General features: G+C 55.1%; 1 protein-coding gene and 1 non-coding gene across 2 annotated transcripts; one reads left to right on the plus strand and one right to left on the minus strand.

Annotated features, from left to right (window-relative positions):
* The first annotated feature begins 2,548 nt into the window (after positions 1-2,548).
* On the plus strand, positions 2,549-9,533 carry ELOF1 (elongation factor 1 homolog). The gene is made up of 4 exons (XM_030545868.1): positions 2,549-2,696; positions 3,551-3,666; positions 6,361-6,431; positions 7,603-9,533. The coding sequence occupies exons 2-4, from the start codon at positions 3,551-3,553 to the stop codon at positions 7,665-7,667; spliced, it is 252 nt and encodes an 83-aa protein (XP_030401728.1). The 5' UTR covers positions 2,549-2,696; the 3' UTR covers positions 7,668-9,533.
* On the minus strand, positions 6,515-6,678 carry LOC115642532. Its single transcript, XR_003998201.1, has one exon. It is a non-coding gene; the product is annotated as a U1 spliceosomal RNA (small nuclear RNA).
* Positions 9,534-13,730: the final 4,197 nt, after the last annotated feature.

The following is a 13,730-nucleotide window of genomic DNA, read 5'->3' on the forward strand; positions in this document are numbered from 1 at the left end:
GCATGCCCCACAGAACCCAGGTCTCCTAAACCCATCCTGTGCTCTGTCCCAGCACTCGACTCTGAACAGAAATGTTTCTATAAGTAAAGCAAGGGAGGTTTTCTGGGCCATAAGGAGGGGATTTGAATGAGGAGCCGTTTAGCATGAGTGCCCCTGGATTTTTAACTTGAGTGGATGTTTTCATAAAAGACAGGCTCTAATTCGAGCAGGAACTAACTCAGGGCTGTTCTCTGGCCTGTGTGTTACAGGAAAGGAGGCAGCTCTTTTCAGCTTAGTTTCAGACAGGGAATAGGTTCAGGTGAAACCAAAATAAGCCACTTTAAAAACCAAAATCAGCCTCCTCCTGGGCATCTGCTCCAGTTTAACTAGACTGATTTGAAAAATGATTTTGGTGCAATGTATTATTTGCGTTACCGTACCATCTAGGAGCCTCAGTTATGGCCCAGGACCCCAGGTTGCTACAGGCTGCACAAATACAGAATACAAAGCTGGTCCCTGCCCCAAAGAGCTTCCAATCGAAGTAGAAAATGGGTGAGAACAGGTAGCTGCAGCACAAGGAAGCAATGACCCAATACTGGTCGGCGGTTGCCTAACCATCGTCAAGGTTTTGGCGAGGGGCTGCACAGGAGAAAGCATAAAGGTGCTCGTTTGAAAAACTGGTGCAACTGTCTCCTATAGACCAGGCCTAGTCAACAGAAACACCGACTGTGTTGTAAACCCTGAGTCAAGGGCATTGACGCGAAGCCCAGTGACTAGTTTCAGGCCTGGTCTATACTTAAAACGTAGATCAACAAAACCAGGTGTTCAGGGGTGTGAAAAATCCATCCCGCTGAGAGCTGTAGCTATGTGTTTCTATCGACCTAGCTACCGTCTCTCAGGGAGCCGGAGTTCCCACAGTGATGGAAACACCCCTTCCGTTGCTACAGCCTGTATCTACACTACAGGGTTACAGCACCATAGCTATTGACCCTGTAGTGCCCAGAAGTGTAGATATGGCCCTGCTGTCCCAAAGCAAATAAGGCACAGAAACTGACAAAGCATCAGTGGTGAAATTGCAAATGCTTTCCTGGCCAGTAATCTCAAGTGGGCAGGGCAGGATTGATTTGAAACAGGGGTTTTCTCTACCTGTCAAAAAAACAAACCCCCAAACCAAAAAAACCTGGCCAAATGCAACCAGCACAGACCCTAATTAGTCTCTTCCTTCTGTGCTTAAAGCAGGGCTTCCCAAACAGGGGGGCAGGACCGCTCAGGGGGTCACGAGCTGTCAGCCTCCACCCCAAACCCTGCTTTGCCTCCAGCATTTGTAATGGTGTTAAATAGATAAAAAAGTGTTTTTAATGTATAAGGGGGTCGCCCTCGGAGGCCTGCTACGTGAAAGGGAATCACCAGTACAAAAGTTTGAGACCGACTGGGTTAAAGGGCCGGTGCCCTGGCCTGTGACCACATAGCAAATGTGAAAAACCAGGACAGGGGGTGGAGGGAAATAGGACCTTGCCCATGGGAGTCGGCTTATCTGCAGAGCAAGGCTTGTCCGTGAGCCTTAGCAGCCTCTAATCAGCAGCCCTGGGCCGATCTCCTCTCCTGTCCCCAGGCGCAGTGGGGAAGGGGAGGCCCAGGACCACACCTCAGTGTCACCCCCCCAAACCACCCGCACAAGGGAGAGCGCAGAGCGGGGGCTGCCGATCGCTGAGGGTCCCCAGGCAGCGCAAGGGTCGGGGTGAAGCCCGGTGTCCTGGCCAGAGCCTGACCCGGGGGAGTCTGTTCTGCCCCCGCCCCCACTTCCTGGCTGGGGGGCGGGGCGGGGGCAGCTCCCCCAGAGCAGAATGAGACCCGGGGGGGGGATCCCGCGGGGGGGATCCCGCGGGGGGGATCTGTGCTCAGGGGGGGTCCCGCCGGGGGGGGAGATCTGTGCGGGGGGGGTCAGATCTGTGCTGGGGGGGTCCCACGGGGGGGGATCTGTGCTGGGGGGGCCCCGCCGGGGAGGGGGAGATCTGTGCGGGGGCGGTCCCGTCGGGGGGGCGATCTGTGCGGGGGGGGTCCCGCGGGGGGGATCTGTGCGGGGGCGGTCCCGTCGGGGGGGCGATCTGTGCGGGGGGGGCCCGCCGGGGGGGGCGATCTGTGCGGGGGGTCCCGTCGGGGGGATCTGTGCGGGGGGGGTCCCGCGGGGGGGATCTGTGCGGGGGGGTCAGATCTGTGCTGGGGGGGCCCCGCCGGGGGGGGCGATCTGTGCGGGGGGGTCAGATCTGTGCTGGGGGGGCCCCGCCGGGGGGGGCGATCTGTGCGGGGGGGTCCCGCGGGGGCGGTCCCACCCTCGTTTCCTTTGCTGGGGCGGACCCGGTCCAGCCGTTCGTGCGGCGCCCCCCAGACTCGTTCCCGGGGGGGGACACCCCGCCCCAGGCCCCAGGCCCCCGCTGGGCTCCCCGCCCCCTGCCTTGCGCCCCCCCGGCCCGCGGTCCCGCCCCCACCACAGTCGCCATCTTGGGAACATCCAGAGCGTCGAGGAGCCACTTCCGGTTCTGGCGGCCTCCCCCTCCCCCCGCTCTCTGACCTAATTTCCTCCTGCCGCTGCTGTCAATCATTCCCCGTTCCGAGCGCTCGGCCCGAGGTGGGCGGGGCGAGCGTGTTTCTCTTCCGGGTCGGCGCAGGAAGTGCCGGTCGCGGTTAGAAACGCGGCCGGGCCGGGAGGCGGGAGACAGGTGAGGGGGGGTCCGGCCCCCCCCCCGCAGCGTGTTCGGCGCCCTCGGGGGGGGGGCCCTGTACCGGGGGGGGCGCTGGGCCCCTGTGATCTGTACCTGGGGGCCCCTGTATCTCGGGGGGGGGCAGGCCCCTATCCCCGGGGGGGCCCTGTCCTCTCGGGGGGGCCCCTGTACCTGGGGGGGGGCGCTGGGCCCCTGTGATCTGTACCTGGGGGGCCCCTGTATCTCGGGGGGGCCCCTATCCCCGGGGGGGCTCCTGTACCTGGGGGGGTACTTGGCCCCTGTGATCTGTACCTGGGGGGGTACTTGGCCCCCGTGATCTGTACCTGGGGGGGCTCCTGTATCTCGGGGGAGCCCTATCCCCTGGGGGGGCCCTGTACCGGGGGGGCGCTGGGCCCCTGTGATCTGTACCTGGGGGGAGCCCCATCCCCAGGTTGGGTGTTGGGTGTTGCTGGCCGGGCCCCGTAGCTGGGGAGGGGGTTGAGCCCACGTTTCTGCGCTGGGGAGCTGGGCTCTTGCTCCCCTGCTCTGGATGGAGGCGGAGGCCGTGGCCCCACCTGGGGGGGTGTTAGATTTCTTGGCTCTATGTTTGTGTTGGGGGGAGGGTTTATGAGCCCCCCAGTTCCTAGGCGATGCTGGATGATGCCCCCCAGCTGTGGTAATGGGTGGGGTTTAAATCCAGACCCAGAGAGCATCTCTGCCCCCATCTCCTTGTAGCCCCACGTGCTCATTCCTGGGCGCCCCAGAGCTGTGGGTGAGGTGTGGGGGATGAAGGAGACAGGGCAGCACGCGGGAGTCCCCCTGGCCCTTAGGGGACTGACGCTTTCCCTCTCCTCTGTGCCTTACGCACAAAGATGGGCCGCAGGAAGTCAAAGCGGAAGCCCCCACCCAAGAAGAAGATGACAGGCACCCTGGAGACGCAGTTCACCTGCCCCTTCTGTAACCACGAGAAGTCCTGTGATGTCAAAATGTGAGTAGTGGGGGCTGGAGAGGCCTCTCTGGCTCGAATGGCGGGGGCGCAGCCAGCTGAGCTGCCGTGTTAGTGCTCATTAGGGTACACTTGTGGGGGGCTGTTGTTCCTTGGGGTGCAGGGAATGAGCTGGTTCCTACCTGGAGCTGGATCAGGAAGGCCCCACACCGTGGGGTTCGGTGCGTTACTGGGAGAACGCCACGCATTCTTGGAAATCTCTTGTGCTGGCTGCTGCTGGAGACAGGATGCTAGGTTGTTGGCTTGGTTCTGTATGACAGAGGGAGGAGACTGGGCCAGATCAGCCCATTGGTTTGATCCAGTATGGCAGCGAGGGACAAAACAGGGCAGATATTAATACACCTCTACTTCGATATAACGCTGTCCTTGGGAGCCAAAAAATCTTATAGACTCATAGACTCTAGGACTGGAAGGGACCTCAAGAGGTCATCGAGTCCAGTCCCCTGCCCTCATGATAGGACCAAATACTGTCTAGACCATCCCTGATAGACATTTATCTAACCTACTCTTAAATATCTCCAGAGATGGAGATTCCACAACTTCCCTAGGCAATTTATTCCAGTGTTTAACTACCCTGACAGTTAGGAACTTTTTCCTAATGTCCAACCTAAATCTCCCTTGCTGCAGTTTAAGCCCATTGCTTCTTGTTCTATCATTGGAGGCTAAGGCGAACAAGTTTTCTCCCTCCTCCCTCCTCCCTCCTCCTCCTTTTAGATACCTGAAAACTGCTATCATGTCCCCTCTCAGTCTTCTCTTTTCCAAACTAAACAAACCCAATTGTTTCAGCCTTCCTTCATAGGTCATGTTCTCAAGACCTTTAATCATTCTTGTTGCTCTTCTCTGGACCCTCTCCAATTTCTCCACATCTTTCTTGAAATGCGGTGCCCAGAACTGGACACAATACTCCAGTTGAGGCCTAACCAGCGCAGAGTAAAGCGGAAGAATGACTTCTCGTGTCTTGTTTACAACACACCTGTTAATGCATCCCAGAATCATGTTTGCTTTTTTTGCAACAGTATCACACTGTTGACTCATATTGAGCTTGTGGTCCACTATGACCCCTAGATCTCTTTCTGCCATACTCCTTCCTAGACAGTCTCTTCCCATTCTGTATGTGTGAAACTAATTGTTCCTTCCTAGGTGGAGCACTTTGCATTTGTCTTTACTGAACTTCATCCTGTTTACCTCAGACCATTTTGAATTTTGACCCTGTCCTCCAAAGCAGTTGCAATCCCTCCCAGTTTGGTATCGTTTGCAAACTTAATAAGCGTACTTTCTATGCCAACATCTAAATCGTTGATGAAGATATTGAACAGAACCGGTCCCAAAACAGACCCCTGCGGAACCCCACTTGTTATACCTTTCCAGCAGGATGGGGAGCCATTAATAACTACACTCTTACCACATTATAGGTGAAACCATGTTATATTGAGCTTCCTTTGATCCACCGGAGAGCACAGTCTGCCTCTCCACCCCCCCCCCCCCCGGAGCACTGCTTTACTGTGTTATATCCAAATTTGTGTTATATCGGGTGGCGTTATATCGAGGTAGCGGTGTACCTAGCTCTTATAGGGATGCTAGAGAACTGGGCCAGGGCTCCAGATATGTTGGTTCTATTTCTGACTCTGCTACTGGTCTGCCTGGTGACTGTGGGCATGTCACTTTAACCTCCATCTGCCTCAGTTTCCCCATCTGTAAAATAGGAATAATAACACCAACCTCCTTTGTAAAGTGCTTTGAGATCTGTGGATGAAAAGTGCTAGATAAGAGCCAGGGGTGGTGGTAGTATTATTATTATAGCACATCAGTAGATTGATGAGCCTGTTTGTCAGATCTGGCATGGTAAGGAAGGGGAATGCTACTGGGTAAGCTGGGTCACTTTGTCTCTTCCGACTGGAGATGGAAGCCGTGCTAGAAGGGGTCCATTTGGTTTGATCTGGCCCAGGTAGGGGGTGGGATACAGGGCTAGACTGGCCCATTGGTTTGATTCGTGTGGCATAGCCTATGTTTGTGACGAGCCATATGCAAGCATTTCAGTAATTAAGCAACTTATTTTTTAAATGATGCAAGTTAGCAACAGACTTAGCAACACAGTCGGGGCATTTGGGTTTTTGCTATTTTCCCCAACAGCAGGTCATACTGAAGCCTGGCTGTGCATATCCTGCATCGTGTCCATAAAAGTGCTGCAAGTTTTCCCTATTAGGGGATGTAGGTTAGGAAAAAAATTCCTATTTTCTTGTATTTGAGTGTATAATGAACCACACCAGAACTCAGGTTTGTACCATCTCAAATGCCTTCCCCTCACCCTTCAGAGCAGGCAAATGGTTTGCACCTTTTTGTGTTTATCTTTTAGCCTAATGCCTCCACGTTTAGTTCTCTGAACTTCTCGTAAGTCCTGAGACGGAACATGGTCCATTGGTTAAAGCAGAAGACTAGGAGTCAGGACTCCTGGGTTCTTTTTCCGTCTCTTGCAACCAACTAGCTTTGTGCTCACTCGCTTGTTTCTGCGTCAATAAGATGTGAATAACTTAGTAGCTCTTGGGTTGTGATGCTTAATTTGTTAATGCTGCATTTTGTTTCAGTGGGTGCAAAGTCAATTTCTCTAACCACTTGCTCTTGTTCGTTTGCTCTCTGGAAATATTGGCTATTGTTGGAATACTGTTTTCTATGTTCCAGGGACCGGGCTCGGAACACTGGCGTAATATCATGTACTGTGTGTCTGGAAGAATTTCAGACTCCCATAACGTGTATCCTTTGCACTTCTAATGACTGAAGCACGGTATCTTTTACTGTAGTTTGTTGTTTTTCCCATGATTTTTTTTTTAAATGCCAGGGGAAAGCATGAATGCAGTCCCCCACTACCACAAATTATGCAGTTGAGTTTCCTGCATTTGGGGAAATTGCAGGGGTCAGCACACCCCCAGTGCAATGGATGAGCCTCACCATGGGAAAACCACCTTCACAATCATGGTATCTCCCCTACCAGGAGGGAAATGTATTTCCAGTGCAGTTCTGCTTCAGCCACAGAGGTCTTGGAGTCCTGGTTTTGCTGAGCTCCCAGAACTTGGCCGACGTGAAGTATCCGAGTGTCTGCAAAATTAGAACCTGCTCTGGCTGTAGTCAGCAGCGGCCAACTCCTGAGATCCCTGCCTGGGGTTTGGTGCTTTCCACGGGGCTAGAGCACAGATTGTTGTGGTACCTTGGCACTTCCTGTTCCAGCCCAGGATGGAAACTGGAAGCAAAGAGACAGCAGCTAAAATAACTGACAGTCACACGGCCGTGCTCATAGATTCCAAGACCAGAAGGGACCATTGTGACCGTCTAGTCTGACCTGGATAAGGATAGGGCTTCCTCAAAATAGGTTTGTTTGAACTAGAGCAGGTCTTTTAGGAAAACCTCCAATCTTAATCCTGTCAGTGACACAAGGGAAAAAACTTGGGTGGTGCATGTAGTTGTTAGGAGCTGCGTCCAGAAGCACATGGTAAAAAATAGAATTAACTTCCCATCTTGCTTTCACGTGTTGGCCTTTATCATCCTGCAGCAGCAGGAGACGATTGCTTGGATAGCATATTCTTAGTCCATGTCCACACCAGGGTCAGAATCGTGGCTGGTATGACAGGGAATTAAATGTTAGCAAGGCTGGCTGCTAACTTCACCCTGTAGGTGCCTCGGTTTCCCCATCTCTAAGGTGGGGATAATGATACTTGCTTCCCCTCAAAGGTGCTTTGAGATGTGTGGATGAAAAGTGCAAGGCCAGGACAGCGTGGCTGTGGCGTTTGTCCCACGGTGCTGTCCCGGAAAAGAGTCAGAAAGGTGCGAAAAAAATGTCCTAAGCTCCCAGTGCAAGACGAACTCCGTGTTCAGGGGAGGTGGTGGTGGTGTTTTGGTGTCATCATCCTTGACCTTTGATGCTCTCAGATCTTTCAGAACCGGTGGACGTGTACAGTGATTGGATAGACGCTTGCGAGGCGGCCAACCAGTAGCAGCAACTGGGCAGGAAGCTCATTTGTGCTAATTTTGGATATTACAGTATTTTGTATGTGGAAAAATTGTGCTAGTTCCATACCATGAGACAATCGGGGGCTTTGGAGAAGGTGGCTGGGTTTTTTATTAGCTTTTCCATCCAAGGATCTTTTTATAGCTGTTGTTCCTTTTTGTGAATTACCCTGAGGCCAATTTAGCCCCATGCACTTTTCATCAGTGTAACACTGTTAAGGGACAATTTGGAAATGCTGCTTTAGTTAAGGGGGGCAGAGGAGAGTAGCATTTTATTTTGCTCAGCCCACCAGTTTGAAAGTTCATAAGGTAAGAAATGGCTTGTCACCATGATTAACTAGCCACCGTTAATAATAAAAAAAGTCCGTTGCTAATCCTAGTCTGGCCAAGCAGTGTCCTTTCGCAAGGCTGGCTGGATCCCTGTTGGAATAGGCTTTATCTTGGCTTCCACCCTGCTTTGAGTAACAGTTGAAACGGTGATGCAGAGGCAGTTTTGTCTAGTGGTTAGAGCAGGGCAGCAGGTTGTCTGGAGTTCTGGGTTCTTCTCCTGTGACTTCCACTAGCTTCCAGGGTGATCCTGGGCAAGTCGCTTCCCCTCTTAGCACCTCAGTTTCTCCCTTTAAATCAGAGTGAATAACGCTGACCTTTGTAAAGTGCTTTGAGATCTTTGGACACAAAGTGTGATAGAAACGTAAGATTAACAATGAAATGCTGGAGAACGTCCCTCCTGCAGTCCCAGTTCTGGATATGGTTTTTGGCTAGCTCTCTCCAGCAGACTCATTGGCACAGAAATGTCCCCATCCGACATGTTTAACTTTGACTTACCTTAAAGGGGAGCACTGCTGTGCTTGAGTTACATACTCCAGTGCTGGGTAAACTGGTTTGAATGAGCCGCTTGTCAGAAAATGGGATGATCCTGGACACAGGTGGCTGCTTTTCTCGGACAGGTCCCTCTGCAGTAGTAGGCTCAGATTTGCTCATTTGTCTCTTAATCAAAATACAGCAACATTTCAGTATTGGAAGGTGGGAAGTGAATCAGGCTGCAGTGCTGGAGAAGTGGGGGAGATGCTGGGGTGGGGGGGGTGAGGAGAAGGCAGACAGACATCTGTGGCACGGGAGGCTGAGGGTCAGATAATCGCTTTTGTTACTACGCTTTCTTGAGTCTGGTCATGGTGACAAGTGTGTGTTTTACCTTCTGAACGTCCAGACACTAGACTGAGCAGAACCTCTGCTGCTTCACCTTGCAGGTTCCTGCTCTGATTTATTTTTGGGATAACGTCCCTCTCTCGTAGATTTAAAACATTCGTCTGTGTTCTGATGCGGCAGTTACTCAGGGGCTCGCAGGAGGCAATCGCTCAGCCGTTGGCGCCGCTGAGTTTTAAGGTGGTGGCAGATCCCTGGCTGAACTGATTTGGGGCCTGTGGTGGATGGGCAGAGGATTGTTTGCTAGGGGGCACGTGAATCCGAGGGAGACAGGATGGGCTGATGGGCTAAATTAGCCACCTTGGCCTCCCTTGGCTTTTACCTGCTGCTTTTAACTTGAGGAAATTCATATTGTATGAAGCTGTTTCCTTGGATCTTCCTGGATGGTGGTAGCAGCGCCTGGAGCTCCTTCCTGGACACTGATTGGTTTACAAGCCCCTGCCCTGGGACGCTGCATGGGCTGGGGAGTAAGCTGATCTGAGTTCCAGGCTGGCTTTGGACACCTTTCCCTGTGTGGGGGTGCAGAGAAGGGTGTAGCGAGCGGCTGTCCTGGGTTTGTATGGGGTTTGTTTTGGGAGGGGGACTCTTTAGAAATTGTTTGCAGTGGTAGAATGTCCCGTTAATAAATGCCATTATGGAGGAAGGGGTCTTCGTGTGTCCTTTAGTGTCGTCGGTGTCACATGGATTCTGGGCCAAGGGATCGGATTCATTTCCCCGAGGCAGGTGGGAGTTTGCGCAAGCCACATGCCTGTATGAGAGAGACAGGCAGTGGTAGTATGACATACTGCGTTCTTTTCCCATCTCTGTGCAAATTCCCTCCCCACTCTGTGCCTCAGTTTCCCCTTTTGTAAAATGGGGGTGTCACGGAGTCCCCGGGCGATGCTCTGGAACTGCTCCCCACCAAGCCAGTCAGGACTTTGGGGAGCCTCCTCTCCCTTGGAGCAGACTTGTTCAGGGCAAGAAGCTCACACAACTTCACCTCCTGGGTCTCTCCTTGGAGCATTCAGCATCCTCTGCCCCTCCGTGCGCTTCCCACAGCGAGTCCACCCCAGCGGGGTCCTGGGGAAGCCACCGGGTTCTGCACCCCCACTTTGCAGTCAGACGTGACTCTCAGCCAGTCAGTAACACAGAGGTTTATTCGATGACAGGAACAGGGTCTAAAACAGAGCTTGTAGGTACAGAGAACCGGACCCCTCGGCCGGGTCCATTCTGGGGGGCAGTGAGCCAGACCCCCACGTCTGCCCTCCACTCTTGACCCCAGCCAGCTCCAGACTAACAACCCCTCCCAGCCCCTCCTCTCTGCTCAGCCCCTTTCCCGGGCCAGGAGGCCACCTGATCCCTTTGTCTCCAACACCTTCAGCTGGCACCTTTGCAGGGGAGGGGCCCAGGCCATCAGTTGCTAGGAGACAGAGTGCCAGGCATTTAGGGGCACTGGCCCTTTGCTCTGCCAGATACTTAAGAACTGCCACGGGGACACTGAGGCACCAACACAGTATTCAGAGAAAACATTAAGATCTTTCCCAGTTCGTCACAGGGGGTTAATATCTTAACTGCTGGGAGTATTCGGGGTTTCTGCCTTGCAAGGCTGAGGAGCCGAACGGAGCTGCTAGGATTCCACATCTGTTGATTTACTGCCCCTTACCCATCCCCTGTAGCTCTTAGGCAACTGAAGGTTTATGGTACATCAACAAAAAAACCCCAAACGAACCCACGGCCCTGAGTCTCAGAGACTGGTCAACTGCCTTGGGCAGATTGCGCTGTGGGGCTAAAAATAGTGCAGCCGTGCCTGCCTGGGCTCCGAGACCTGGCCCCCTTGCCAGGATTCAGAGCTCGGGCTGCAGCCTGAGTCGTACCGTTTACACGCTGGCGTTAGCCCTGTAGCATGAGCTGCCCGGGTCAGCGGCTGTGGACTCGGAGTCTTGCTGCCCCGACCCACGTGGGCTTCGTTGCGTCGCCCGGGCCGCAGTCTGGAGCTGACACCGTGTCCCAGAGGTGAGGAGTGTTCTGAGGGCTTGGACTGGCCAACGCAGGTTTCCTTAGTCAGTGAAATGAGCCGGAACCGTACCCGAGGCTGCGTTCCAGCGAAGGCCAAAAGGCTGCAGCGTAGGGAGAACGGGAGCAGTTGTGGTGGAAGCAAATCAGCTGAGCAGGCGCTGTTTGTTCTGGAGACTCGGCTGGGTAAACAGCTCCGAAAAGCAGCTTGTCCCTGACTGGGGGGGTGGGGGGGGAAAGCTCCCTGGGCCCTTTGTACTTAACTGTTTAAAGCACATGGAGTAAAGTTGTGGCCTTTAGAAGCCGGGAGGAATGTGGTTCTCGCAGAGCAGAGGCTGAGAACACTGGCTGTGGGGCCTGGCTGAGCTCGTTTTGCTTACGAATCTCTGCCTGTGGCCCTCCCTCCTGCCCCAGTCCCCTGCTATCCCAGCCACGTTCCCCAGCTCTGCCTGTGCCCCTCACTCCTGCCCCACGGCCCCTGCTATCCCAGCCCTGTCCCCCCAGCTCTGCCCGTGCTCCTCCTGCCCCACAGTCCCCTGCTATTCCAGCCCCGTCCCCCAGCTCTGCCCGTGCTCCTCACTCCTGCCCCACGGCTCCCTGGTATCCCAGCCACGTTCCCCAGCTCTGCCTGTGCCCCTCACTCCTGCCCCACGGCTCCCTGCTATCCCAGCCCCGTTCCCCCAGCTCTGCCTGTGCTCCTCAGTCTTGCCCTAGTCCCCTGCTATCCCAGCCCCGTCCCCACAGCTCTGCCCGTGCTCCTCACTCCTGCCCCACAGTCCCCTGCTATCCTAGCCCTGCCCCCCCAGCTCTGCCCATGCTCCTCACTCCTGCCCCACAGCCCCTGCTGTTCCAGCTCTACCCATGCCCCTCACTCCTGCCCCATGGCTCCCTGCTATCCCAGCCCTGCCCCCTAGCTCTGCCTGTGCCCCTCAGTCCTGCCCTAGTCCCCTGCTATCCTAGCCCCGTCCCCACAGCTCTGCCCGTGCCCCTCACTCCTGCCCCACAGCCCCTGCTATCCCAGCCCTGTTCCCCCAGCTCTGCCCGTGCCCCTCACTCCTGCCCCACAGCCCCTGCTGTTCCAGCTCTGCCCATGCCCCTCACTCCTGCCCCACAGCCCCCTGCTATCCCAGCCCTGTCCCCTCAGTCCTCACCCACAGCCTCTGCCATCCTTGCCCTAGACGTCCTGCATGCACAGCTTTGCCCGTGCTTCCACTCTGGCCCGTTGCTCCCCTATTATTCCTGTGCTACTGTCATCCCATCTCCAGTGCCCCAGGCCTGCCTACGTGCCTCACTGCCTGTTGTTTCCGGGCTTGGGGCTCGCGTGTGTACGTCCTGCAAGTCGGCTCGAGCGAGATGGCGCTTTGAAGGGCAGAGGAGCCAGAGACCCAACAGACTTTCTTCACTTGTGGCCTTGCATGAGCCCATCATCTGCAGGGGCAAAAGGCCCCTCGCTCAGACTCTCCTGGTGACTTTCAGCAGGGGCCTGCCTGAGCCGGCGTGGCCTCCAACGGCTGCAGCCAGGTAGGAACAGCGCAGAGTATGCGATGTGCTCAGGGGACCGAGGAGGTTACATTAAGTCCTTAATGTTTCCTTCCCCGGCTCTGTAGATCGCATCCTAGCCATGGCGGACTGGAGGGACCTCGCTAGGCATCTCCTCCAGGCCCCTGCCCCAAAGCGGGACCTAACCTACGCCAGCATGGCCCCAGAGCATAGGCACAGCCGACGCCAGCAGAAGTCCCGCGGGGGGAGGGACGCTACCTCCCCAAACACCATCGACAGAAGTCGGCTTCTGTCAGCAGAGCTGCAGCTACGCTGGAGGTTTTGTTGGCATAGCTCTGGCAGTGGAAGGGTTTTGGTTTTTCCACCCCCCGGGATATAGCTTTACCGGTGTTGGTTTTAAGCAGAGAACAGGCCTGTAGCATCAGTTCTTTATGTGTGGTCTTCCCAAGTCCTGCTCCTTCCCACGCTCCGTTCGCGGATGAAGATGGGAAGGAAGCCGGGTCTCTTCCCCCACTCCCAGCCCTGCTGCAGTGTTACCTCCGTCCTGCTGGGCTACCCCGCTCCTCCAAGGCACGTGTGCCGTTTCACCTTTGTTTTGAAGACCTTAACAGGAACCCCCGAAGCAGAGCCACGCGGTGTCGACTGGGTTTCTTGCTTGCGTTTTACTATGGCTGCCACGGCAGCAAAGAGTCCTGTGGCATCTTGTAGACTAACAGACGCATTGGAGCATGGCTGCTACGTGTCATGGCAAGAACATAATCGCAAACTCTCCTGGACCTGGTGCGGAGACTTGTAACCAGAAGAGTTATGGAGAGACTGTCCCTGCAGTGCCAACGTCTCCTGGACGCGGCTCTAGCCCTGCAAAGCGCTTATCTAGACTCCTGAGGGGTAACGTGGCTTTTAAGGGGGAATGTGGGGTGTCTAAGGAGCATCCGTCTGCCTGTGACCGCGGGAGAGGACGGAGCTGATCAAGGGTGGCTGATGTGCTGGTGGAAGCGGTTCCGTGGGCCTGCGTGTGTGCACATCACCCCCTGGTGGCCGATCTTACAGCACGTGGAGCCGCCGGATCTGAGTCTGGGCCCGTCTCTCCCCACATCCGGCAGCGTTTGTGGGCGGCTGTCAAAGCCTTTCTGTGTAAGTGCTAAATTACTGGCTAGGGCCCTGTGCACCGGCTGGTAATGGGGCTTACAGACTGAGCGGGGAGGGGGCTTGTAGCCGGCCAGCCGGCCAGGGTTCAGTTACCAGCAGGAACTTGGACAAGTCACTTCATCACAGTACTTCAGCGTCTCCCCTGTTCCAGGGGACAGTGACCCTTCCCTGCTGCACGGGGGTAAATCAATCCATCCCGGCAGAAA

This window comes from Gopherus evgoodei, unplaced genomic scaffold (genome assembly GCF_007399415.2).
Source record: "Gopherus evgoodei ecotype Sinaloan lineage unplaced genomic scaffold, rGopEvg1_v1.p scaffold_40_arrow_ctg1, whole genome shotgun sequence".
In the NCBI taxonomy this organism is placed as follows: Eukaryota; Metazoa; Chordata; order Testudines; family Testudinidae; genus Gopherus; species Gopherus evgoodei.

What these genes read in the sequence shown, in the direction of transcription:
- ELOF1 (XM_030545868.1), top strand. Translation starts at nt 3,551, where the DNA reads ATGGGCCGCAGGAAGTCAAAGCGGAAGCCCCCACCCAAGAAGAAGATG. An exon ending in AAGTCCTGTGATGTCAAAAT is followed by an intron (nt 3,667 to 6,360) that starts GTGAGTAGTGGG and finishes TCTATGTTCCAG; the next exon opens with GGACCGGGCTCGGAACACTG. An exon ending in ATTTCAGACTCCCATAACGT is followed by an intron (nt 6,432 to 7,602) that starts GTATCCTTTGCA and finishes TGATGCTCTCAG; the next exon opens with ATCTTTCAGAACCGGTGGAC.